At 41.2% G+C, this 25877-nt stretch overlaps 1 protein-coding gene across 2 annotated transcripts in view; it reads right to left on the bottom strand.

Moving 5' to 3' along the window:
- The window catches only part of STK3 (serine/threonine kinase 3), a gene marked incomplete at its 5' end in the record, with an annotated part of 131221 nt that overhangs the window by 103344 nt on the left and 2000 nt on the right, over window positions 1-25877 (bottom strand). For both annotated transcript variants that reach the window (XR_002434975.1, XM_021386143.1), the window contains 3 exon segments: window positions 6158-6325; window positions 6730-6894; window positions 24988-25102. Coding sequence is in view for 1 of the 2 variants with exons in the window: in XM_021386143.1 (XP_021241818.1) it covers window positions 6158-6325; window positions 6730-6894; window positions 24988-25102 (448 nt within the window).

A 25877-nucleotide genomic window follows, 5' to 3' on the forward strand; every position in this document is an offset into this window, starting at 1 on the left:
TCTGTGGGAAGAAGGGAATACCGGCTCTGCATAAAGCAGCGTGGCAAAACCTCTTCAAAAAGTTCCTTAGAATATTGAGGAGAAAAGTCTCTCTCATCTCTAAGTTTTGCCAGAGGATAAATGACATTTTTCCTATCTTGTTTTCATAAAAGTATTACAAGAACTCTCCCTTCCACATGAAATGGGCTGATGCTAAGCATGCTATGCCTTCTTGCACAGCAAGCTGTCAAGTCTTGAGAGCTGGATGCTGCCATGCCAACATATCACTGCCAAGCAGATTCAATACCCATAGCTGAACCCAGTGAAGTCAATGAATTATCAATTGCAACTAAAGGAAAAATAGAAAAATATAACAGACTTTATTCATACATTTTGCAACCTGACATCTCTACATTTGTTTTCAATGTCTGAGCACAATTCACATACTTTTATTTTACCCTGTGTGTAGTTTACCAAAAGTAAGCAGTGCTTGGTATTTACGAACCTTCATTAAAATTCCGTGCCACATATGCTGAAAAATGGGAAGAAATTCTATTTATGTATTACAAGAAACAAGACTCCACAGGGGCACATTACCTGGGTTGACCTCCTCACTCATCAGAACATTCCCAGTTGTCTCCTCCTCCACCTCCTCAACATCCAGCCCAGAGCAGAACTGGTCACAAGCAAACAGGCAAATGAAATCCCTTCAAAATCTGCTTCCTCCTTGAGTTCTGCAGGCAATAGATACTCCAAAAGAAATCATGTTCCAAAGGGTAATACGTCTGGTATCTGTGCCTAGCATTTTCATAAAGAAGAGGAGCTATGAAGGAAAGCACCTGAATTCTCTCCAGAACACCTTACATACATAAGTGTACACCAAGCACATTTTAACTAAAGCCACACTAAGTCATAACTTGAGGTTTGGAGGTCACAAAATGCAAAAATGCACTTTGTTGCTCAGTGTTGGTATTAGTATAGGCTTGAACCACAAAACACTACTCAGAAAAATTGCTACATATCCTATTGCTATATGGAGTTGTATTTCTTACGGTGATTTGTACAGGAAACAACTCCTTTGACACTGGAGGGAAAAAAAAGAAAAAAAATCTATAAGGAGTATTATTTTCTGTTACACAAATATTGCCTGGTACTAATTGTACTCATTTTGTTCTCAAACAAGGTTATAAAACCTATTTGAAATTGTGACTTTATGAAGCAAGACTTGCCTGCAGCCACGTGCAAACCAGAGGCCCACTGCAAGCTCACCTCGTGAAGATCAGCCATACCGCGGCAATAAATTTATTTAAAGCTGGATGAGAAGAATACTCTGGGGCTGGGGAAGAAGGGAGGCTTTGCAGCAAGGACATCTATCCTTAAAAAGTCTAGAAATCTTTATCATTCTATTGAGTTGAACAACAAAATCCAAAAAGAACCGGTAGGACGGGCTGCAAAAAAGTAAGAGAAGCCTTGTGGGCTGCAGCTACTTCCTAGTCCACCAGAAGAAGGAAGAGCAATCTCTCCTTCCCCTGTGACCCTCCCTGTATTGAAAAGGTAAATAACATCAGAGCACCAAAATCAACACGGCAGTACAGCACCTGCAGCTATAGATCCCAAGAGCATGAGGACATCTGGATAGATGACGATCTTTAGCAAACTTATGTATGCAGACATTTCCCTAAATAGCTCTGACATTTTAATCAGAGCACATTTCCAAACAGACAGTCGTGACTCCAGCTTTGCAGCTACTTTAAGTCAATCTCAGCAGCAACTTTGGTGGATGCATGGATCAGAAAGAGTTCTTCATACAGCTGCCCAAAAGCTCATTGCAACAAAAATGGATGATAAAAATATATGGAAACAGGCAGGAAGAAAATCCCTTTGAATTTAAAGCAAACATTTTAACCCACGTAAAGCCCGGAGACATGTGAAGGTTCCCTAGCAGATCACTGGGAAGACTGCAGAAAGATGCATGCTTCTCAAATTCTAGGTGTGTGCCTCAAACACATCATGTCACAGAGTTCAGTCACCACTGTACATGTATGTTCATATAGCCTATCACCAGTTATTATTTGAGAATTTAGAATGAGCATGGCACTGCATTAGACAACACACACTAAAATCTTGTCCCGAGGAATCCAGTTTTCTTAAGACAAGACACAACAGAAGATCCAGTTAGAAAATTCTGCTTTTTTTTGTTCCTTTATTACATGCATTAATACGTCCCTTCCACTGACAGAATAGGATGTGTTAGGGTCCCACTTGCTTTTTCCAAGCCTTACTATTTAACTATTTTGAAATAATCTTAGCACTTTAAGTCGCTTGAAAGCACGTAGTATATTTCATTGCAGGCAAACCAGCACAGCACAGAAGGCACAACAGAAATATTGAAGAATTACAACCTTCCTGAGGAATCCCACTCAGTGAGTCCTACCACAGCTCACTGCCCTTATTCTACAAGATTCTAAAGAGGCTGTAAAGTAATAAACAGTAAGATACAATCAAAAATCCATATTTTAAATCTCTTTAAATATTAGCTTATGCTATCTAGAAACAGCAGGCAAGATCTCAAGTTACAAATTAACAAAAAGCATCTCATAGAAAGTTTTTAAAAGGGAACGACTTTTGGAAGTATTCTCTAAAATTCTTATCTAAAGATAAGCAAAAGCACTAAAATAAGAAAATAGTATAATATACTTTTAGAAGGCTGCTTTAAATTAAAGGTGGTAATGTCAGTGATGACCTCTCAAATAAAACAATAGAAACCAATGAGACAATTCCATGTGTCAGAGAAAAAAATTAATGTAAGCATTCCTTCTGTTACAACTGACTACACAGAAAAACACCTGGCAATGCCAACAGTGTTTTTTTTCCCAACCACAACTTCTGGCATTGAAGATGGAAAGGAAATCATTCCCTCAACGATTGAAAAACTTGGCTAAATCAGACAACAATACTGAACAGGACAACTGCCTTGGTTCTTCAACTTTATGCAGCAATAATTCTCACTTCAATCTCTTTTAGTGCAGTATGCTGAGAACAAAAAACTGGGAAATGGTAGATTGTTGTAAGATACATCAGGCATAAAAGGTTATTACAAACAGATTAGTCCAGGATGGAAATGACACAGGCTAAGCGGGAGGCATGGATAATCTGGGTAAGTGCCATGGAAAAATAAATATCATGATTGGACTTAAAGCAAATGGAAGCAGTTCAAATTGGCTTCCTCCAATTCACTGTAGAACATGTGATGCCCACATGTCCATTTCCAACAAACCTCACCATAAAGAAACAAAGGCCAATACTGTGAAGTGTTGAAAAACGCATCTACCACCAGCTTCTTTGCTTCTTCCATACCGTAGCAACATGAATTATTGCAGCTGCCTGATAAGCATGAAAGAGATTTTTTCTTTTAAAGTGAGCTACCAGCATTTATCTGAAATGCTCCATCCTGTCAGTAAGTGTTGACCTTGCAAAGAGGAGTAAATTTTATGAAACACAGGCTGCAGTTTTATTGTTGGTCTTCAAGGATCAGCACGTAGCTGTGGCCAAACGCACCAGCTCCACTCCAACCACTTCCCCTGCCCATCTGTGTGCTCCTCCATCTCCTCTTGCTCAGTTCCAGCAGGTTCATGTTTCAGAAGATCACAAATTCACTGCAACTTCTAGTGGCTGTACCAGAATGTTTTAGGGCAACCTCGAGTATATCTGTATTTTCTTTCCCTTTAAAACTACTCGAAACTACTTAAAACTACTCTTTGAGGGACACTTGTCAGAGAAAACACGGAAGTTTCACTTCTCACCATTAGCAAAGCACACCATTATTACAGCAGCACCAAAAGCACAAAAGGATTCTGACATTGAACAGGCAATGCATTTTGTAATTCTTAACGTGAGTGCTGGGCCAGCCAATGGTCTTGACCTTTGAGCCTCAAACCAAGTATGACAATTGCAGGTTATACTTAACTCAGATGTGCCACAGAAACAAGTGAAATAACACTGATGATATGTATGCAGACAATTAAGCTTAACCCGGAATACTTGAACAGAAAGAAAGTGATGTTTTTTCCCACATCAAATTCCATTTTGCAACCCCCGCTTCTCATTTTTTCCCAGCTGAAACCAGCACAGCTCTTCAGAGTAGCCAGAGTGTGGTTAAGCAGAGGAAGCTATGCTTGTTTGCATGGAATCTGCTATTTCCTCTCTGCCAAAACACTTGTTTAAAGAAGTCATGTAATATTTCTATTAAGCCGTAAATGCAGTTGACAAGGAAATGGCCTACTGGCAGTGCGTTACCTTTGTGGCAGTGCCAACCAGCTTACAGCAAAATAGCGCACATGATAATTTCAACATGCATTCCCAAGCAACAAAATTGTGCCTTACATAAATACCGCAGAGCTCCAGCAACATCTAGAAAAAGCAATGAAAATTTGCCCAAGCTTTCATGCTTGCCTATATCAATTCTGTGTCATAACTAAAACAAAGTAGGAAAGCATCTACATATGTCCAAATGTCCTGTGAAGCTGTATCATATGACACTGGGAAAACTATTGCAACTTAAATCCGTGTATTTCTTGTTAACCACTGTAACAACTCACTAATAAAAATTAAGAAAAACTCTAAGTATCAAATACACAAAAGAGTACTAACAGCATACAAAGCCCTTAAAACCATAACGTAATTTATTAACAAGAACATATGTTCTATGTAATCCAGAATTGTTGTGTTAAATTACTTTGGCCTTTGATAGCACTCATTTCATTACAAGAATTAAACAGATTGACAAGCCTTCAAATTCAAACAGTGACCTTTGATTTATAAGCAGCTATTGTCATGCTTATAAAATCCTCTCTGATAACGTAGTCCTCACCTTTCAACAGCCAGTGCAACTACACTCTATTTTGTTAAAATGAACTCAGACATAATGAAGACTATCTCAATCGAAGTACAACCAAAAAACCAGCATGATCAAATACAATTGATTTCTAATCGATAGTTCTTCAAAACATTTTTTTCACATGTCAGTCCATACTGAATTCAATTACCCATTAAAAACAAGCGGTAGAGATACTCATCTTGTTCTCCTCAGCTTTCTTCTGAGTATTTTCAGTTTAGACACTAATTTTAAAATAGCTAGTTACCCAGGAAAAAAAAAAAAAGTGGAGCAAGAAAAATACAAAGTTTCATTTTCGAAATGATGTAATGCTTCCAAACTGCAGAACACTCACTAGCTTTAATTGAACTGCACACTGAAAAAGCTTCAGGAAACATCTTGGCTCCAAAAAGCACAAACGAAAACCAAGAATCCAACAGAATTAAATACCCTTGAACTTGCATATGTGCTACCTTTCAGTAATCACATATGAACGGCACCTTCTCTCTGAGGGGTACTGGCTTACTTAGATTGAGATCCTGATATGAAACAGAAGCAAAATAAAACTGCGTGCAATAATCTGGTACGTATGCTGTTTTTGCAGCAAAGCACAAAGATGAAAAATCTGCTTTTAACAACACGTAGTGCTTTTTAAGTACCAAACGGGTTTTAGATACAAACAATTCAGGAATGGAGTATCTGCTGATGCCCCTTCGGTGTAGTTAGTCTACAGTTCATTTCAGAAAAGAAAACAGGACTGTGACTAACACTGGCAGCAGTCATCCATAGACAGTTTTCCCCATGAACTTCACAAAGCAATTCCTTTTAAGTGCTACTTCTCATACAGTGACTAATTGTATTTACATTTTATTTTGCAAGAAGTGAATTAATGCAGTAACAGACTGTAAGAGCCAGTAAAAAATATAAACTGCCAAGGGTTAGTAACATTAGCAGTGCTCACACAGGACAATCCTAAATCCTTTTCCAAATAACTTTTAAGTCAGAATTCCCCTAACAAAGGAGAACGGCCTCTCGGTTGTGGAACTCTGCAAGTACAGTACGAAACAGGCTCTGTACGTTGCCTTAAGTCAATTAAGCAATTACTGCTTTAGATCTCTCTCACTCTGAAAACTTACAAATGCACGTTAAAATACGAACTGCAGCAAACAGGAAGCGAGACAGCAAATGGCAATCTTCTGTTCTAAACTCTGTCCATGAATGCACAATTCTGTGATTCCCGTATCATTCTTTTTTCTTTTTCTTTTTTTCCTGATACAACAATAAATCGCCTGCACGCATACTTACCCTCATTGGATGAATATCAGCATAGGGAGGCTTTCCTTCAGCCATTTCTATTGAAGTGATACCAAGCGACCAGATGTCTGCCACACAGTTATAGCCAATCTCTTGTATTACTTCTGGAGCCATCCAAAATGGAGTTCCTATAACAGTATTACGTTTTGCCATTGTATCCTGTAATTATATTATTTATACAATTAAAATAGTGATGTTTATTTTCACAGATTCCTTTGATATTTATTCTATATTTAGAAATTAAATTAGTCACCCAAAGGTCAAACTGTAATGATTTCCAATTAAGACCAGATTCAGGCCAGTAGGCTTTAGAAGCCAGAGAGTTGTCACCTCAACCTTAACCATAAACCTTGAACAAAACTTAAAAGTGAGATCAGCAGGCACTTGAAGTGCAGTGAGTTACGATAATAAACCATTAGAAACTAAATAATCTTGCAGTGCATTAAATATTCATCATGAAAAAGACTGTTAGCACCACAAGTTCCTCCTCGGGCACAAAATTAAAGGCAGAAGAGAAAGTGATGCAGGAAGCATTTTAAAATCATTTTTCCACAGGTACTTACTGTTAACTGGCCAGCCACACCAAAATCAGCTAATTTTGCATGTCCTTCAGTGTTAAGAAGAATGTTTCCAGCCTTTATATCTCTATGTATTTTTCTCATAAAGTGCAAATATTCAAGTCCTTTAAGAGTGGATTTCAAAATAGTTGCAATTTCATCTTCTGTTAGCTGCAAGAAAACATAAAACCATTAATGCCTTCAGGTATATATGTAGTTTAAATGTATAGAAATAGTCTATTTAAAATATGATCATTTCAGGTTTATCATATGCAATACAGACAATGTACATTAGGTATTTTATAGACAGGGATATGCCGAATAGTATTTACAGTTCAAAACTCTTATCTAGTGACTTGACCCACATAGCTGGACTGTTACACCTCTCAAACCTGACTTCAGCAGGCAAGCTGCAGAATTAGTGAAGGGGCTGACTGATTCAGTTCAGATTATGCATTATTCTCTTGCCTGACAAAAATCATTACTCTTTAGATGTTTCCATCCTTCATAGAAACAGTCACACAGTTTAGATAATATATAACAAAACATTTATCACTAAGGTCATAAATATTCCTTGCCAAGTTATGTATTACCTCAGTCAAAACAGGTGCTCGCCGCTGCACTGGATGGCACATAGCAGGATACTTCCCTGCAAGCAAGCCCTTTCTCTGCTGCAGAAAGCCACAGCTGCTAAGCTGCCCTAAACTTCTTTATACAGTTTGCACAACAAACTACCACAGTGCTACATTTGGAAAGGGAGAAACGGAATGCCACGTTTTCTTAGTTTCTCAAATTTCCACATGTGAAGTGACTGCTATATCTGTTAGCATTAACAAGAATCTGCTTTTATCCATCAACAATTCCTAATCACACCACTGTTAGCTTCTCACTGCTGACAATGTACAAATTAGAGAGGATGAAGTGAAACAAGAACAAAGAAACACAGACCAAAAATTAAGGAATAAAGGTGTAAGTCTGACTTTTAAAAAGAGGTTATTTTTAAGACTAGTCCCTTCACATTATATGGGATATAAGTAAGCACTAATTTTTGAAAATAATTTTGGCTCACTCTGCCATTGCTCCATACTGACACAAAGCTGTAGAATTACACCCATACAGATGTGCCCTTTTAAGCTTCCCGAAATCCTACTCAGCCTTGAAAAAGAACAACTGAGATGTCAGGGGACTCTGATGCTAGAAAGGGCCAGTAACTGTCATCACCTGTTCTTCTGATCCATAGACAATTACGGAAATGATTGGGAATGGATGCCAGGCAGATGCTTTGGGCTTTTTCTTTCACCATTCTTCTTTCTTGTTGCCAACTGATGCAGAGAATGAATGCTCCCTGAACTTCTGGGTTCTTTTAAAATTATTTGTAATATTCAACAATTGCTAGATCACCTCCTCACAGCATAATGAGACTGAATACACAGGTCTCCAATTTTAGCCACAAATACAGAATCTTTAAAATGTCTAAGAAATTTAATTATTTTGCTGTCTATGCAAAGGTTTCCTTTGCATAGACAATCCACAAAAGCTAGACTGTAATATAGCATATTACTTCTGCACTGTAAAATTGTATACCTGAACTAACAGGAATCTACATAGCTCTAGCTGGCCCTGGATATATTTTATTAAATGATCCACATTTTAGTGAGAACAAGTACCACTACGAGAAGACCATATAACATGTCAGTCACAACTTTCAAAGCACTCACAGACTTAACTTTCAGACTCCAAAAACCTTATTCCCTTACATAATGTTTACCATCTCAGAACACCACTGTCTACAGCTGTGTTGAATATTTTCAGCTTTCTTTGAACAACTCCGTTGCTTGACTTCATTTATTTTAAGGGAAGCAAAAAAAAAACTTTAGTTTTAAAGCTAAAAATATGTAATAAAAAATATAATAATCAATGATTAAACATCTAATATAAATAGAGGTGGCATGGACTGGACAGTCCAAAATATTTTCTTATTTACTAGATTATGATGACATAGAATTCATAAATCATCACAAATGATACAAAAAGTATCAACTAGAAAACAAAGTGACACTTCATTACCAAATAAAACACAGTACAAAAAAAGAGATTTGCATTTCATTTATCTGCTTCATAAATGACACAGACTACTAAATAAGCCATCAGCTGCACAACTGTTCATCTTCATAGCTTTAGATGTACAATTGGACCACACAAGCTGCTGAACAAATGCTACCACATGAACAGTCAGAATGAACCTTTTGCAGGTATCAGATCCCCTAAGAACACTTCTTAGATTGTGATCTACATTTCAGACTAAAAGAAGAAAATACAAACACAATTCACCCCACGTGACACAACTTCCAGGAAATAAAACAAGAAAACAACTGACCATCTGTTCATGCAATTGAAACGTTGATCATTTAAAGCATATCAATGCTTTAATACAAGAACTACGCAAAACAATTTGACACGTGCTTCGAAATGCAAGAAACTACAAAACCAAAGATTAATATACTAATTTGCTTGCAACATCAGGTTGTAATTTTCCCTCCGTTTTCACAGTCCTATGCAGAAATTAAATTAAGCCATAGCAATTTCTTCCAGTTTCAGTTCTGAAAGTGTTGGTACACGTTTGCAGCTCCCCTCCAAAAACAAAACGAAAACAAGAACCAAAACCACTCACCATCACTCTGTAAACCAGCAGAATGGAAGCAATGATTAGTCAGCAAGATTATCTGCCCCTGAGTTATTCATAACTAGTTTTAATTTTTTAGTAAATAGAACCATTTCCCTATTCCTGCTTCAATCCAGTCCCAAAAAACCTGGGTATGGAACCCAAAGGCACAGTTGTACGTGCATTGACTCAAATAGCTGTGTCAAGCTCCAGCAGTAATTCCCACTGTCACCCCTTCCACTAAACAACTCTAACTGACCATAATAAACCCACCTGACAAATTATTCTTCCAGTAAATCAGTTTCCTGATTCAACTCATGGCATAGTCAACAAGGACGCAGCAGGGATACGAGCTGCTCAAACTGGCACAGTCTTCTGAACAAGTCCATGAGTTACCACCCCTAAAGATTTTCAGTGACTTGTATTAGCTTCCCCTTCCCTATGCAAGCAGAGTATGAACGTGATGGTAGCATTAATTCCACACTTCACAGCGATGGGTGACTGCCTTCACAGCACATTATGCATCCCTGCCTGCCATTTCTCCTTGAGTTCTCTCACAGTGGTTCTATTCAGTGGCAGCTCAAAGGCTTTATTTGTGCTGCTTTTTCATGCTGACCACGATGTTGCTTCAAAGGATGCATGCTGCAAGAACCAAAAACTGCTACACACAGCTCAAACAAGATGGCTCTCCTGGCATTGCTCTGCCTCTGAAGGAATGAAACTGCCCACCCGGTCTTCAACCAAGCAAGAAGGGACTCTAAAGAAAGGTATCTGGAGAAAGAGACAACCTAAAGTATGTAAGCCAACCATTTTCTGGTTAAGTACAGTAAAATGTTATCTGAAGACTCACACTACACGCAATCTGAGTTCCAGCTATTAAAAAATACAGTTATGTAGAGTTTAGGAAGTCTGAAATATAACATTTTCTGTCAGAGCTTTCCCAGATCTACCTCACTTCAGAAACAATACAGCATCCTTAGTCTCCAAGCTCCAAACTTCCATGCAGTTAGTCATGAACATGCACATTAAAAAGAAAATCCATATTTATCACTATATATACAGTTTTCTGCCAGCCTTCTTCAAGAAAGTAGTATCATGAGAAATTGTGATTAGAAGGCTCTGCAGGAAAAGTATCTTCAGTACAATGTGTTCTTGTGGAAGTAAATACGTTTCAGTTCTTGAAATGTTAGCAGTAAAACCACATGGATATCAGGGTGACCTCTAGGTGAAAAATGCTTTTACAATCACTTGGTAAAATCCAGCTCTCAGAAGGTGACGGTAACAGAATACTTGTATCAAAAAGCTGACAAAGAAGCTAAGGATCAAGAAACCAGCAAATAAGGCGAAATCCTGTATACTGCAGCCCATTGCACTACTTGGTCAATCGATAAAGGAAAGCCAATGGCAACTTCTTACACAAGCAAAAAAGTATTTAACATCAAAACATATGCAGTGGTCAGAAAAGCACGCAGAAGCAAATGCAGCCTATAAAAAAGTAGCAGAGTGCGAGTGACACTAATCAGGAACAGAAATAAGAGGGAAGAACAGAGAGATAAAAGGGAAAATAAACTTATTCTGTCTTAAAATGATACATGACACACATCAGTCCCAACTCCAGATGTCTTAGATACATCCATGCTTCATAAGACATACATAATCATCTATACAACATGATGCAATTACAGGAGGAGTCATTTCTGTTCGCATTATGGCTAAATGTGGCCAAGCGTATACACAATAGTACAAAGATAAAATACTTAGCTTTAATATCTTGTAACGTTTAGAAGGATACAATGAATTTTCAGCCTCTCTCACCAAAACAAGAAAGTACACTGTAGGCTGTGTAGTGCTTGTGTCCCCATGAATGACCTTCAACTCGCAAAGGAAACTGCTACGTACTGAATGAGCCCACAACAGGACTTGTCACAGCAAACAACCTGCTATCTATTAATACCCAGTATTCTCTAGTTCTAACAGTAGTTTAATGCTTATATACAATTGGTGCCATTGGTAAATAGTATATGGTACAATTAAAATGAAACTACTGAATACTTAAATACTTGGAGTATGTTACAGTAAACATTGCTATCCTAGTCCAGATGTATAATTCCTATACTGTACTGTTCCTAGACCAGGCCATATGGGTATCATGTTTCCTGTTTAAACAGTTGATTTACTTCATTCTGAGCTTTTATACAGCACCATTCTTCCATCAGCATAGCATGCTCTGTAGCTTGCACCTTCGTGTAATTTCAGTCATCACCTTTCTACTTCATTTCTGATTTTGAGTTGTGCCCAGATTTTCATTCATCTCCTTGGTATCTCTGGCTAGCTCTAAGTCTGTAGGCCACGTTGGAGCTGCTCTCCCTCTAAGCATGAGTCAGTCATGAAGCAGCTTCAAATCCAAGTGTAGCTGATAAGAGAATAACAGCAGACAACCAGCAAGCACACAATCAAGAACACTGTAACTCCTACAGAGCCATGAGACACACTGTTCAGAGGATGGCCTGGAACCTTGACATGACTGCCTGGCATTAAGGTAATGGCATAGAGCCACCGGGCGTAAAGACCACATGGGTTTAAGAGAACATGTCCAGATGTCTTCTTCATCATTAAAGTCACATGCAAGTTAAACATTAAAACGAAGGAGAAAGATAAAGGTCAACAACTCTACAGCCTATGTAAAAGCATGAAATAATGAAGCCAAACTCCAAAAAACTCTTTAAAAACCTTAAAAAAAAATAGGTCACATCAGATCACAGCTTACCCACATATTTCTGTCTAACTGGCCATGGATGCCACACACAAGGGAGACTTAAGGGTGCATTTATATAGCCAATCACACACTACCTAATCCATGCAGCTGTTGACACAACTCATCTAACCAGTTTCTCTGCTCACAGTCAATCACTCTTCTTCCTGAGGGCCCCTTAGAAATGGCTCTGGTTCAGCTCAATTGCTTTAACTGCCTACGTCCTTTCCCAGCTACTCTTTTTACACTAAGTCATACACGCACATGGAGCCTGATGCTTCCAGGAAGTATCAGATCACTGCATCTGAACAGACCGATTAGATCAAGCACACTGGGTAGGTCCACTCCCATGGCAAATCAAGGAGGCATGGGATAACCAATCTTTCCCCCAGAAGAAGCTGCAAGAAGCTGTGACACCACCAGTCTCACCTGATCACATACCTCTCCTCTTCTCCATTTATGTGACGATACGGCTGGATGGGGGACATAAGAAAATAAGAAGGGGAGAAAAGTCGACAGTTACTGAGACACCTTTCCTGCTTGTAACATAAATTATCTTTCAAATAAGGCAGATAGCTTCAGAGAAAAAAAAAGTTGTTATGGTTGCAGCTCTAACCTGAATCCTGCATTAGGTTCTGGTTCCCACTCTGACTGCTACAAACATCAATGGGGTTACACTTTACTGAAGCCAATAATTATCTGACCACTTTCACAGCAATTACCTTTGAGTTCTTTTCTAAGCAGTTCTGCACACTGTGTGAAGACAGTGCTCTTCAAATAAAATTCCCAGCCTACATCTTGAGTGAGATACCACATCATGACATTTAAATTACGTATGCAGACAAGGTTTGCTCTAAGACTTGGAGTAACTGCTCAAACTAAGGGACATAATCCCCTCTTCTTCTTATGCCATAACTAAGAGCACACCACAATATCATGGCAATGAAAGGAATAAGAACTCACTACTATAGGAGAGCTGTCAATTTTACAGAAGGAGAGCTTAGGCACGGGATCATACAGTGAAGGATGGGACACAGCAAGGACTACTCTTCCTAATGAGCCTAAGCCATTCTGCACATAAAATCATATGGAAAATATGCAGTAATAGATATAACAGTGACTATTTATAACAATTGCACTGCACAAGTGACAGGGTGCTTTTCAGATTTGAGATTTTGACTATCCAATCCCAATAACATAACCTCTGTAACATTTCTTGAATATATTACACAACAGATCTTGTTTTCTCAAATTAACATTTTTTAAATAGTAATTCAATACAGTGCTATAGCAAAACAGCAGTGTGAACTGTAGGGGATATAACTACAGTTCTACCTGTAGTTAGAATATTAATATAGTCCAGCAGCAACAGAAAATCCTGAGAATAATAAGAGAAAACTATTTCAGGAAACCTCATGCATCTCCCACAGTCACATGCTTGATATCAGCTGGCACTAATTAGCAGGCAAACAGAGATATAGAACTGATGTGAATATGCAAGTTGGACTCTTTAGGCCTTACTCTTCTCTACCAAGTTCCAGTTTGCTGAAACACACCTATGAAGTACTAAACTGGCTAACCAGATGCTAACAACCTTGGAACTAGTGCAGAACAGCACAGAGCCTCTCCAGCACTGGAGAAACATTGAGCCATCTGCACAAAGTGAACAAGGGGCAATGTGGTGATTTTCTTGATCCTGACAGAGAAGGCGGCTTCTGCCTTGAGCAGATGCATCTGTAGATCACCACCTTTCAGCATGCTCGATAACACCACAAGAGCATTATGGGTTTTATGACCACTATGGGAGGTGTTCCACTGGATCAGCTAATCATGAGCAAGGAAGGGAGCAGGGATGTCAGCCTGCAGCAGCTTTGGTGGTGACTATCAGATGATGGAGGTTAAGGTAAAGAGGCAAGTGACAGAAGCACATAGCAGAAACCAGATTTCAGATAGAAAACCTAGGCTTATTAAAGGAATTATTGGGTGGGATCCTAGGGCATACTGCCCTGAAGGATAATGGAACCTTGGAGAGCTGGTTGAACATCAAGGGCAACTTCCTCAAAGCAGAAAAATAATCCATCCAGACGTACGAGACATTGAGCAAGCCTAGCAGGAGGCCATCTTGAAGGAACAGTGAATTTCTGATTGAGCTGAACTACAGAAACTGAAGTATTTATGAGACAGAAGAGGGAACAGATTACAAAACACAAGTAAAGCATTGCCTGGGTGCTAAGGAGCTGCATTAGTAAGACCAAGCACAGGCTGGGTTTGAAAATGGACAGAAATACGCAGGATAACAAGAAAAGCTTCTGTTGGTCTATACATAGCAAAAATGTTTATGGAAACATGGTGGGATTGCTCCCATGACTGGAGTGCTGCAATGGATGGCTACAAGCTCTTCAGAAAGGATAGGCAAGGAAGGAGGGGTGGTGGCGTGGCTCTCTATGTTAGAGAGTGTTTTGATGTTATCACGCTTGAAACGGGGAAAGATAATGTTGAATCTCTATGGGTTAGGATCAAAGGAAAGGCTGACAAGGCAGACATCCTGGTGGGAGTCTGTTATAGACCGCCTGACCAGGATGAAGAGACAGATGAGGCGTTCTATGAACAACTGGCAGAAGTTGCACGACTGCCAGCCCTTGTCCTCATGGGGGACTTCAACTTCCCCGATATATGCTGGGAATACAACACGGCGCAGAAGAAGCAGTCTAGGAGGTTTCTAGAGTGTATGGAAGATAACTTCCTTCTGCAGCTGGTGAAAGAACCTACCAGAGGAGGTGCCCTGCTAGACCTGTTGTTCACAAACAGGGAAGGTCTGGTAGGAGATGTGGAAGTCGGGGGCTGCTTGGACAGAGCGACCATGAAATGGCAGAGTTCTCAATTCTTGGTGGAACCAGGAGAGGGGACAGTAAAACTGCTACCTTGGACTTTCGGAGGGCAGACTTCGAATTGTTCAGAAGACTGGTAGGGAGGGTCCCTTGGGATTCGGTCTTGGAGGGTAAAGGGGTCCAGGAAGGCTGGTTGCTCCTCAAGAAGGAAGTCCTGAAGGCGCAGGAACAGGCTGTCCCCCTGAGCCACAAGATGAGCCGGCAGGGAAGGAGACCAGCATGGATGAACAGGGAGCTTTTCCTGAGGCTCCAGGAGAAAAAGAGAATCTACCTCCTGTGGAAGAAGGGACAGGCAACTTGGGAAGAGTACAAAGAGGTTGTTAGGATGTGAAGGGAGAAAATTAGAAAGGCAAAGGCCCAGCTCGAACTCAGCTTGGCTGCTGGGATAAAAGGGAACAAGAAACCCTTTTACAAATATATTAACAGTAAGAGGAGGACCAAGGAGAATCTCCATTCTTTACTGGATGTGGCTGGGAATGTGGCCACTGAGGACAATGAAAAGGCTGAGGTTCTCAATGCCTTCTTTACATCTGTCTTTAAAAGTCAGGCCAGTTATCCTCAGAGTACTCTACTCTCTGACCCGGAAGTCTCGGATGGGGAGCAGAATAAACACCCCATGATTCAGGAGGAAACAGTCAGAGACCTACTACTCCACCTGGACTGCCACAAGTCCATGGGGCCGGACAAGATCCATCCGAGAGTACTGAGGGAGCTGGCGGAGGCGATAGCCAAGCCGCTTTCCACCATCTATCGGCGTTCCTGGTCAACTGGAGAGGTCCCAGAAGACTGGAGACTTGCCAATGTGACTCCCATCTACAAGATGGGTCGTAAGGAGAATCCAAGGAACTACAGACCTGTCAGCCTGACTTTGGTGTCAGGGAAGGTTATGGAGCAGATTGTCCCGGGACAGCTGGGGGATCAGGCCCAGCCAGCATGGGTTTGTGAAGGGCAGGTCCTGCCTGACCAACCTGATCTCCTTCTATGATCCAGTGACCTGCCTGGTGGAGGAGGGAAAGGCAGTTGATGTGGTCTACCTAGACTTCAGCAAAGCTTTCGACACTGTCTCCCACAGTATTCTCCTGGAGAAACCGGCAGCCCGTGGCTTGGACCGGTATGCTCTTTACTAAGTAAGGAGCTGGCTGGAGGGCCAGGCCCAGAGAGTCACCACTGAATGGAGTTAAATCCAGCTGGCGACCGGTCACAAGTGGTGTTTCCCAGGGGTTGGTGCTGGGGCCTGTCCTTTTCAATATCTTTATTGATGACCTGGATGAGGGCATTGAGAGCACCCTCAGTAAGTTTGCAGACGACACCAAGCTGGCAGGAAGTGTCGATCTGCCTGGGGGTAGCAAGACCCTACAGAGAGACCTGGACAGGCTGGATCTCTGGGCTGAAGCCAGTGGGATGAGGTTCAACAAGACCTAGTGCCAGGTCCTGCACTTTGGCCACAACAACCCTAGGCAATGCTACAGGCTTGGGGCAAAGTGGCTGGAAGACTGGGTAGAGGAAATGGACCTGGGGGTGCTGGTCAACGCTCAGCTGAGCGTTGACCAGCCCACGTGGCAAAGAAGGCCAATGGCATCCTGGCTTGTATCAGAAATAGTGTTGCCAGTAGGAGTAGGGAAGTCATTGTCCCTCTGTACTCAGCCCTGGTGAGGCCGCACCTCGAGTACTGTGTCCAGTTTTGGGCCCCTCACTGCAAGAAAGACATTGAGGCCATGGAGCGTGTTCAGAGGAGGGCAACGAAGCTGGTGAGGGGTCTGGAGCACAGGCCTTATGAGGAGCGGCTGAGGGAGCTGGGATTGTTCAGTCTGGGGAAGAGGAGGCTCAGGGGAGACCTCATCGCTCTCTATAACTACCTGAAGGGAGGTTGTAGTGAGCTGGGGGTCGGCCTCTTCTCTCTTATAACTAGTGAGAGGATGAGGGGGAATGGCCTCAAGTTGCACCAGGGGAGATTTAGGCTCGACATTAGGAAATTCTACTTTTCTGAAAGAGTGGTCAGGCGCTGGAATGGGCTGCCCAGGGAGGTGGTTGAGACACCATCCCTGAAGGTGTTCAAGAAATGTTTAGATACAGTGTTGAGAGACACAGTTTAGTGGGGTTATTGGTGGTGGGTGGATGGTTGGACTGGATGATCTCGTAGGTCTTTTCCAACCTAGCTAATTCTATGATTCTATGAAAAACTCAAGGAAAATGTTGGCCTGCTGATAAACGAGGTGGTCACTCTGTTGACAAAAGCTGCAGAAAGTTTCTACGTATCTCTTTTACCTCCACCTTTAATAGGGTTTCTCTGGATCTCAGTCCTCTGTGCCTAGCAGCAAATTGGAATGAGTTAGGACAAGTTAGAAAGCACTGGCACAGGTTGCCCAGAGGTTGTGGAGTCCCCTCTTCAAAGACCTTCAGAAGCCACCTGGACATGGGATGGCTCCAGAGGTCTGTGCCAACCTCAGTTATTCTGTCATTCTGTAATTACTCTAATAAATTGGACTAGGAGATGCTGAAGAGCTGGCTAGTACCAACACAATAGCACTTTTCATCATCTCTAGGAAACTAAAGCCAGTAGAGGAGGTCCCTCATGACACTATATTCAAACAGGGAAGGAATGAAGATTTGAGAAATTACAGGCTGACCAACTTACGCTCATTCCCTAGGAGCAAATCTTCAGATACGCTATTTCCTAGGCATAAAAGAGGTAAGAAGGTGACTAGAAACAGCACAAGTTTACCAAAGAGATGTCATACCAAACTAAACTGGCCACATTCCTATGAGGAGTAAAGGACAATTGTGGATATAATCTACTTTGACTTTAGGAAAGTTGTTGACACTCATGTCTTTTTTCCAGCTAAACTGGGGAGTCATAGAGCAGATGAAGAGAAACAACTACAGGGCTCAGCAGTGGTTCAAAATGTAAGTAACGGCCAGCAATAGCAATATTTCTCAGGGGTTGATTCTAGGACAAACATTCTACGATCCTCATTAACAACCTAGACAGTGAGCTAGAACACACCTTCATCAAGTCTGTGGGTGACAAGAAACAGAAGGAGAAGCTGCCACTGCACTAAAAGGCAGAGCTGCCCCTCAGCAGCAGTTCAACAAACCAGAGAAGTTAAGCTGACAGCAAACTTGTGAAGTTCAAAGGTGAAGTCCTACACCTGTGACACGCAAACCCTATACCATGCAACAGTATGGGCTACTGATGAATGGGGCAGGTAGCATCACTGCCGGAAAGGGTCAGGGTAGGCAACAGGCCCAGCAGGCAAGCTGAACATGAGTCAGTGATACAACCTCACAACAGTGAAGGCTCGTGACGTGGCAGACTTCAATAGGAAAGCACAGTCAGCAAGTTAAGGCAAATAAATATTCCTCTTCAATCAGCACTTGTAAAGCCAAATCTGGAACAGTAAGCACAGTTGCAGGCTACTATTAAAAGAAATGCTGACAAATTGGTGAAAGTCCAGCAGTGGACCATTGAGCTCTCTGGGGGCTTGAGCAGAAGTTAAGAGAACTGAGTTAGTCTGGTCTGAAGAAGAGGCGGACAGTTCAATTTGGTTTCCAACTAAAGCTTAAGTGTAGTTTAAAAAAAAAAGAAACAAAAACAGAACATACACACCACAGAGAAAATACCGAGGAAACAGCAGAATAGACAGTAGTCACAAGTTGCCACAAAGAAAATTCCAGTTTAACTGAAGAAAAAAATTGAACAATGGTGAAAGTCTATGGAAAGGCAGCAGAGAGAAAGAGGAAGGGATGGAGGGAGACTGCTGAACTTCCACCTTCACAGATTTTTCAAAATTCAGCTGGACAAGGTCATGATCAAACTAACTGAACTTCAAAGTTTACCTTCCTTACAGCTAGAAATTGGATTAGACCACTTCCAGAGGTCCCTTCCAAATTACTGTGTTTCAAAACAGTGCCATGCTGTTCACCACCTTCTTCAGGATCTCTAAAATAAACATTTTTGGTAAACCTGATAGCTGCCTTTCAGTATCTAATGGAGAGCTACAGGAAAGAAGGGGACAGATTCCTTAGCAGGGTCTGTGGTGACAGAACAAGGGGAAATAATTTCAAGCTCAAAGAGAGTAGCTTTAGGTTAGATAAAAATCTTTTACAGTGTGTTATGGTTTTGTGATTTTTGTTGTCGGTATTCCACATCATTACATCATGTAAGGTACGGGCAGTTAAAGAGTTAATTCCCTGGTTACTGCAAACTACCTTTTTTGGTGTGGCCCTCTGAGGGGGAGGGGAGAAGGTGCACTCCCCAGGGGTCTTTGCGTTGGAGAGGAGGGGGTGAAGCCGCGTGGGAGACGCGGGGTCTGTTCCTTCCTGCCCGGCGGAGAAAGCACATGGTCCTCCTGCAGTTTACTGTGTAAGATTTTCAGCCTGTAAACCCTCTATTATAATTCTACTAGCCTCATTTTGATATATTTAGTAAAATTAGTTGTTCCTCCTCAGATTGGTGCCGCTGTTTTTGTGTTAGATCTGCCTACGAGTCCCCTGCTTTTTTTTTTTCCCTCTTCCCTTTGTTTTACCAGGTTGCGGCTCCACGGATTCTCTGCCGCTTTAGCCGCTGGACCCCCCGGGGGCTGGCCCCTACTCGCCGGCAATTTTTTTTTCCTTCCTCTTTTCTCGTTTTTTTTTTTATGTTTTTTTTTTTTTTTCTTCAGGCCTGTCCCCCTTGTCACGGACGCAGACCCTTAGATAATACCGTGACACAGTGAGGGTGGTGAGGCACTGGAACAGGTTGCCCAGAGATGTGATTGATGCCCTGTCCCTGGAGACTGGAAGGCAAGGCTGGATAATGCTCTGAGCAACACGATCTAGCTGTGGTGTCCCTGTTCATTGCAGTTGGACAAGATGGCCTTCAGAGGTCCCTTCCAACTCTAAGGATTCTATGATTCAGTTTTAACAGAGTAACTTTTCCTTTATCTGCAGTTTCTCTGTATTTCAACCTATTCCTCTCAGCAATAATAGACAACAATAAATCCATCCCAACTTTGAACTCAGGTTGTTTTATTTATGCATACATATATACATGAAAGATTCATTGTTTTGGGCTTAGTTGATTAGATTGAGACAAATTTTACTAGCTCAATTTTAATTTTATATGCTGATAAATTGACTCAAATTGGAAAGATACAGGCAATTTATCACAGTTCTGGCCAAGGCAAACAACAGTGAAGCTCTGAGGAGCTAAAGAGCACTGTGACGAGGGAGTAAGGATAACTTCCCCGTTAGTACAACAAGTATATGACTGTTTTGTGATGTCAGGTGTATATGGGGTATCAACAGAGAACTGTTCTGATTAAAAACTCATTTGAACAGTTACATCTGACTGGAAAACAAATGTATCAACTATACAGTATACTATATACTCAGTACAGAGTATATACTATTGGAACACTTTAGCACAGAGTCCAGCAAATATAGCCATTAGAACTGAAGTAGTATTCTGTAATTTTTCTTCCAAGAAGCACATTAAAAAAAAAACAAAAAAAAAAACAGAAAACCAATGAATTATGTGATACTAAGCATTTTAATATTACATGCTTACCAATGACATTAAGATCGCTCACAAAATGGATCTCAAAGGGCTTAGGCAGCTACCTAAAGCAATCTAGGTGGAAACTACAGAAATCACCAAGGAAGCTAGTTCTCCTTAAACGTGATCTGTGTATGTTCATAGCAATAACTAACTAGTTAATATCAGTATTTATTTTAATGGAAAGATGAAGGTCAGAAATTCAGGGAAAAAATAATTGTCTTCAGAGCAACTTTAGTATTTTTGCAAATAAACACAAGAACACCAGTTATACAGTATTTTACTAGAGTACACAATTATTCCTCACTGAGTGAGCATGACTGATTCTATAAACTGAGTCTTGCAGAAAATAGGGGAGGACAATGTTTCACACTGCACATACACCACAGGATGCCACACGGTCAGTCTTCATTCCAAACCTTCTCAACTCCTGGAGTTATCATTACAATCAACTAGTTCCACCCCCTGCTATGGGCAGGGACACCTCCCTCTAGACCAGACTGCTCCGAGCCCCATCCAGCCTGGCATTAAATGCTTCCAGGGAGCGGGCACCCACAATCTCTCTGGTCAACCTGTTCCAGTGTCTCACCACCCTCACAGTAAAGAATTTCTTCCTAAAATCTAGTCTAAATCTACCCTCTTCCACTTTAAAATCATTTCCCCCCATCCTGTCGCTACCTGCCCTTATAAAAAGTCCCTCCTCAGCTTTCCTGTAGGCCCCCTTCAGGTACTGGAAGGCTGTTATAGGGTCCCCCTAGAGCCTTCTCTTCTCCAGGCTGAAGAGCCCCAGCTCTCTCAGCCTGTCCCAGTAGGGGAGGTGCTCCAGCCCTCTGATCATCTTCACGGCCCTCATCTGGACCCACTCTAACAGCTCCATGTCCTTCTTGTGTTTGGGGCTCCAGAACTGGACACAGTACTCCAGGTGGGGTCTCACAAGAGCAGAGCGACAGAATCACCTCTGTTGACCTGCTAGTCACACTTCCCTTGATACAGCCCAGGATACAGTTGGCCTTCTGGGCTGCAAGCACGCATTGCCAGCTCATGTTGAGTCTTTCATCAACTGACACCTCCAATCCTTCTCAGGGCTCCTCTCAAGCCATTCTCCACCAGTTCTGTATTTGTTCTTGGAACTGTCCTGACCCAGGCACAGGACCTTGCACTTGGCCTTGCTGAACTTCGTGAGGTTGGCATAGGCCCACCTCTCAAGCCTGTCCAGGTCCCTCTGGATGGTATCCCCTCCCTCTAGTGTGTCAGCTGGAGCACTCAGGTTACCAACCAGTTGGAGCTCAGTTTTGAATTCTGCTTTCCTCATTTCTTATCCAGCAGAGCAAAGCACAGTACTGTTCACTTTCTAGTAAAAGAAGAAAACTTTTGAAAAAGAGAAACACAGCTACAGAAAAATGAAGACCTGGTCAATTGCTAGTTCTGGAGACAATAACATATGCTTAATAAGGTCTCCTCTCCAAATATGAGAAGACTTCTACTTTTTCCTATGACTTATTTAAAAATAACTACGGCATTAAAGTAAGCATTCTTATGTACTTCAGGTCTCTCTTCCCCAATTTCTTTTTACTTCAGCATGGAGAAATAGGAAATAAACTCTTCTTTGGTTCAGCCACAGTCTTCATTAGACAGTTCAGGAAAATTAAAGAACACATGCCCCTAGGTGCCTGAGGGTATTCAATATATATTGTGACAAAATAAGAATCAATTCCCTCCACGCCTCCAAGCTATGATACTTCTCTTTTCTTCCAAAAACAGAAGTACAGTAAAACCACTTCTTGTTTCCATTAAAAAAAAAAAAAAAGAGAGGTGAGCAATAGAAAGCTGAAATACTTCAAGCCTCATTTAAGTAAGAAAAAAAGATTTCCACCACAAAGTAGTCTGGGTGATCAGATCACTATTTCAGAAAACTAAGAATATAAATTATGTTGTTGTTTCTCAATTTCTTTTTTCAAAATGATTTCTTTTTTTTTTTTTTTAACTTACAGAATGGAATGTGCCCCATCTTAGAGTTACTAAGGTAAATTTTTCAGGTAGAGTTAATTGCAACATAAACAATTAAAGCTAATTTTATAAGAAGACTAGTTAAACTCTACAGTGGTTTACTAAACTGGCCTGAGATTATGGCCAAGGAGGGCAAAGAGAATTTCAAAGTGAATATTACTAAATGTACCAGAACACCCAATATTCTAAGAGAGAATAAAAGTTCTACGTAGCCTGGCAGTCTGTCATCTTGAGTGGCCTACAGCATGGAAGAACATGTGAAGTAAACAGTGATAGCTGTCTGCTTCACCTTCCCGTAAGCAACTGGAAAGATATGAATTTCCTGCTCCAAGTATTCAATATTCACATTCCACAGTAGTCATTTTTTCTTGGTCTGGTTCAAGTCTACTTGAAAACAAAGTTAAAAGCTGTAAGATTTTCTGTAACTATACAAAGCACACGTAGACAAAAAAGAATTCCATGAGTGGAGAAAGATTTTTTCCTTACAGCTTAACAAGTGATTTTTTTTATTTATTTTTTTTTTTTTTTTAAACCAACAGTACATAAGCATGTCTTATTCACTTCACGCCACTCATGGTTTTCCGAACTTTCTACCACAACTCCCCTTCCGTGTGCCCGAAACTGACAGAAATGGTTGATTCACCAGAGGGCCACGCTGCCACCTCAGCAGGCTGGAGAAATGGGCTGACAGGAACATCATCAAGTTCAGCAAGAAGTGCAAAGTCACGTATCTGGTGAGAAACAGCCCAGGCACCAGCACATGCTGGAGGCACCCAGCTGGAAAGCAGCTCTGAAGAAAAGGGCCTGGGGGGTCCTGGTGGACATCAAGTTGAACATGAGCCAGCAACATGCCCAGGCCACAAAGAAGGCAAGCGGTAACCTGAGTTACATTAGGCAAAGTATCACCAGCAGGTCAAGAAAGGTGAACTTTTCTCTCTACTCAGCATTGGTGAGGTTGCACCTGGAGTATTAGGTTTAGCTCTGTGTCCAGGTCTCTCATGTACTGCGGAGCCCAATGAAGAGAGTCCAACACAGGACCATCAAGATGCTGAAGGATCTGGAGCACTTCTCCTGAGGTGAGAGGCTGAGATAGCTGAGAGAAAAAGAGGTTCACGAGGATCTCATCAATGTCCATTAATACCTGAAGACAGGGTGCAGAGAAGACAGAGCCAGGCTCTGTGCAGTGGTACCCAATCCCAGGGCAAGAGTCAATGGGCACAAACTGAAACACAGGAGGTTGCCTCTGAACATCAGGAAACACTTGTTTACCAAGACAGCAACCAAGCACTGGCACAGGTTGCCCAGACAGGTTGCAGTTTCCTCCTTGGAGATCCTCAAATGCTGCCTGGACATGGGCCTGGGTCCCTTCCTCTGGGTGTCCCTGATGGAGCAGAGGTTGGGCAAGATGGACCCAGAGGTCCCTTCCAATCTCAACCATTCTGGGATTCTCCTAACCCTTGCATAATGAAAAACTCTAAGAACATCAGTTATAAAGGATGGAGGAACTTGATCCATGCAGTCTCCTGTTTTTGACTTTTTTTACAGTCATCAGTTCAACATCACAGCAGCCCTGATGCATTCCATCTTTTCCATTAAGGCTCCCTCACTACTGGTCATTACTCTACTTCCTAACAAATCCAACTCCATCCTCCCTTTTTTTTTCCCCTCCTCCTCTAAGCCTAAATCCTCTCTTCTCCTTTCTCTTCCCCCACTCACGTGTGCACCAAGTATATTGACAACATGTAGAAAGCTAGCAATTGGAGCATCATCGCACAGTACATGTCAATTAATTGAATATCTTATATTACAGGCCATCACTGGAGATCCTCAAAGCAACTAAAGATTACTGGACATCTACAACAGAACCTTTAAATAGTTTCTCAGGGCAGGGGGAACACATCAAAACTTGTTCCTTACAGGTCTGCATCCTCCTCTTCATTACAGCTCTTATAACCCCACAGCAACTCCTAACAACTCTGCCTTTTGGTTCCCTCTCACATTCCCCAACTAGCATGCCTTTCCCTTCACATTCTCTGAATAATAACAATTACTTCTCATGCTCCCCAATTACTGAGTGGGAGCAAGTCAATACTGTGCCAGCTTTCACATCATGCTTATGCTAAATAGCCTGCTGACAGGCTGTCAGGTAGAAGAAGCTATATAATTTTGCCTTTCACACAGCAGTAATTTTTATAAAGCTTACAGGACCTTCACATTTCAAGATGCATTTTTTACTACTTACAATCACACACCATGGAGAAATGAATAAACACACAGCCAGAGCAACTGCACAACCAAAGCCAAAGTACATCTCCAGGCATCAGCCAAAACCTTGTCTCATCTCTCTCTTATTCTAGCTTCTAATCTTAACTCACAGTTTAATGTTTCTCAATATTACACAGTTTTGAAGGAAACTCACCGTTTTATTACGAAGTCTAATTATGTCCGAAACAGACCCAGCTCCACAATACTCCATAACAATCCATAGATCAGTGTTCTTAAAATAGCTGCCATAGTACTTGACAACATAGGGACTAGATAGAGAGGAAAAGAGATAATTAAACATATGAATTCTTAATGGAAAACAAAAAAAAAAAAAACTATCAGCACAAATACTGTTAAAAATTACAATTTGGAAAAGACAAAACAGCCAAAATGCAAGTGTAATCGAATACATTTTAAAACTGTAGCTAGCTTAATCAATACCTTGTTAGAACAATAAGTTTGACCAATTAATGAAATGCTAAAGATACTACCATACACATCACAGGCTTCTAGTGATCCTGCTCCTTTTAAATTCTTTAAGTTAGGAAAGTTACTGCTGACAAAAACTCACTGATTTTTGTGACTGTCTCGTGAAAGTTAACAGCTAGCTATTAACAAAAAGAGTTTATTTATACCGATCAGGACAAAATGATCTTCGAATAGCTTTTGCTGTCTTTAAATCTCAAAACATTGTTCACATTTAGTTATAGCCTCGTCCTAGTAAGCTACTGGAGCCTGGCTTCTCCAAATAAACTGACTTAGAATACATATTTTTACCCTGCCAGAAAAGATTCAAAGTAATCAGTGTAGCTAGTTCTAGCAGTGGTCACATGGAAGAAATAAACAGTTTCAGCATTGTATTTGAGATTTTGCAACTACGTTGCACTTTTCCGTACCATCTGTGGAATCATCCAGGCAAAGTCTTAAGTGGTCCTTCCCACCAGACGTGAGAAACACTGAACGTGCACTAAGCAACACGACACAGAAGCAGTACATGGTACAGAGCTGCGGGGGAACTGCTGCTGAGAATTTCAGATGTGCTCT

Source organism: Numida meleagris, chromosome 2, assembly GCF_002078875.1.
Source record: "Numida meleagris isolate 19003 breed g44 Domestic line chromosome 2, NumMel1.0, whole genome shotgun sequence".
Lineage (NCBI taxonomy): Eukaryota > Metazoa > Chordata > Aves > Galliformes > Numididae > Numida > Numida meleagris.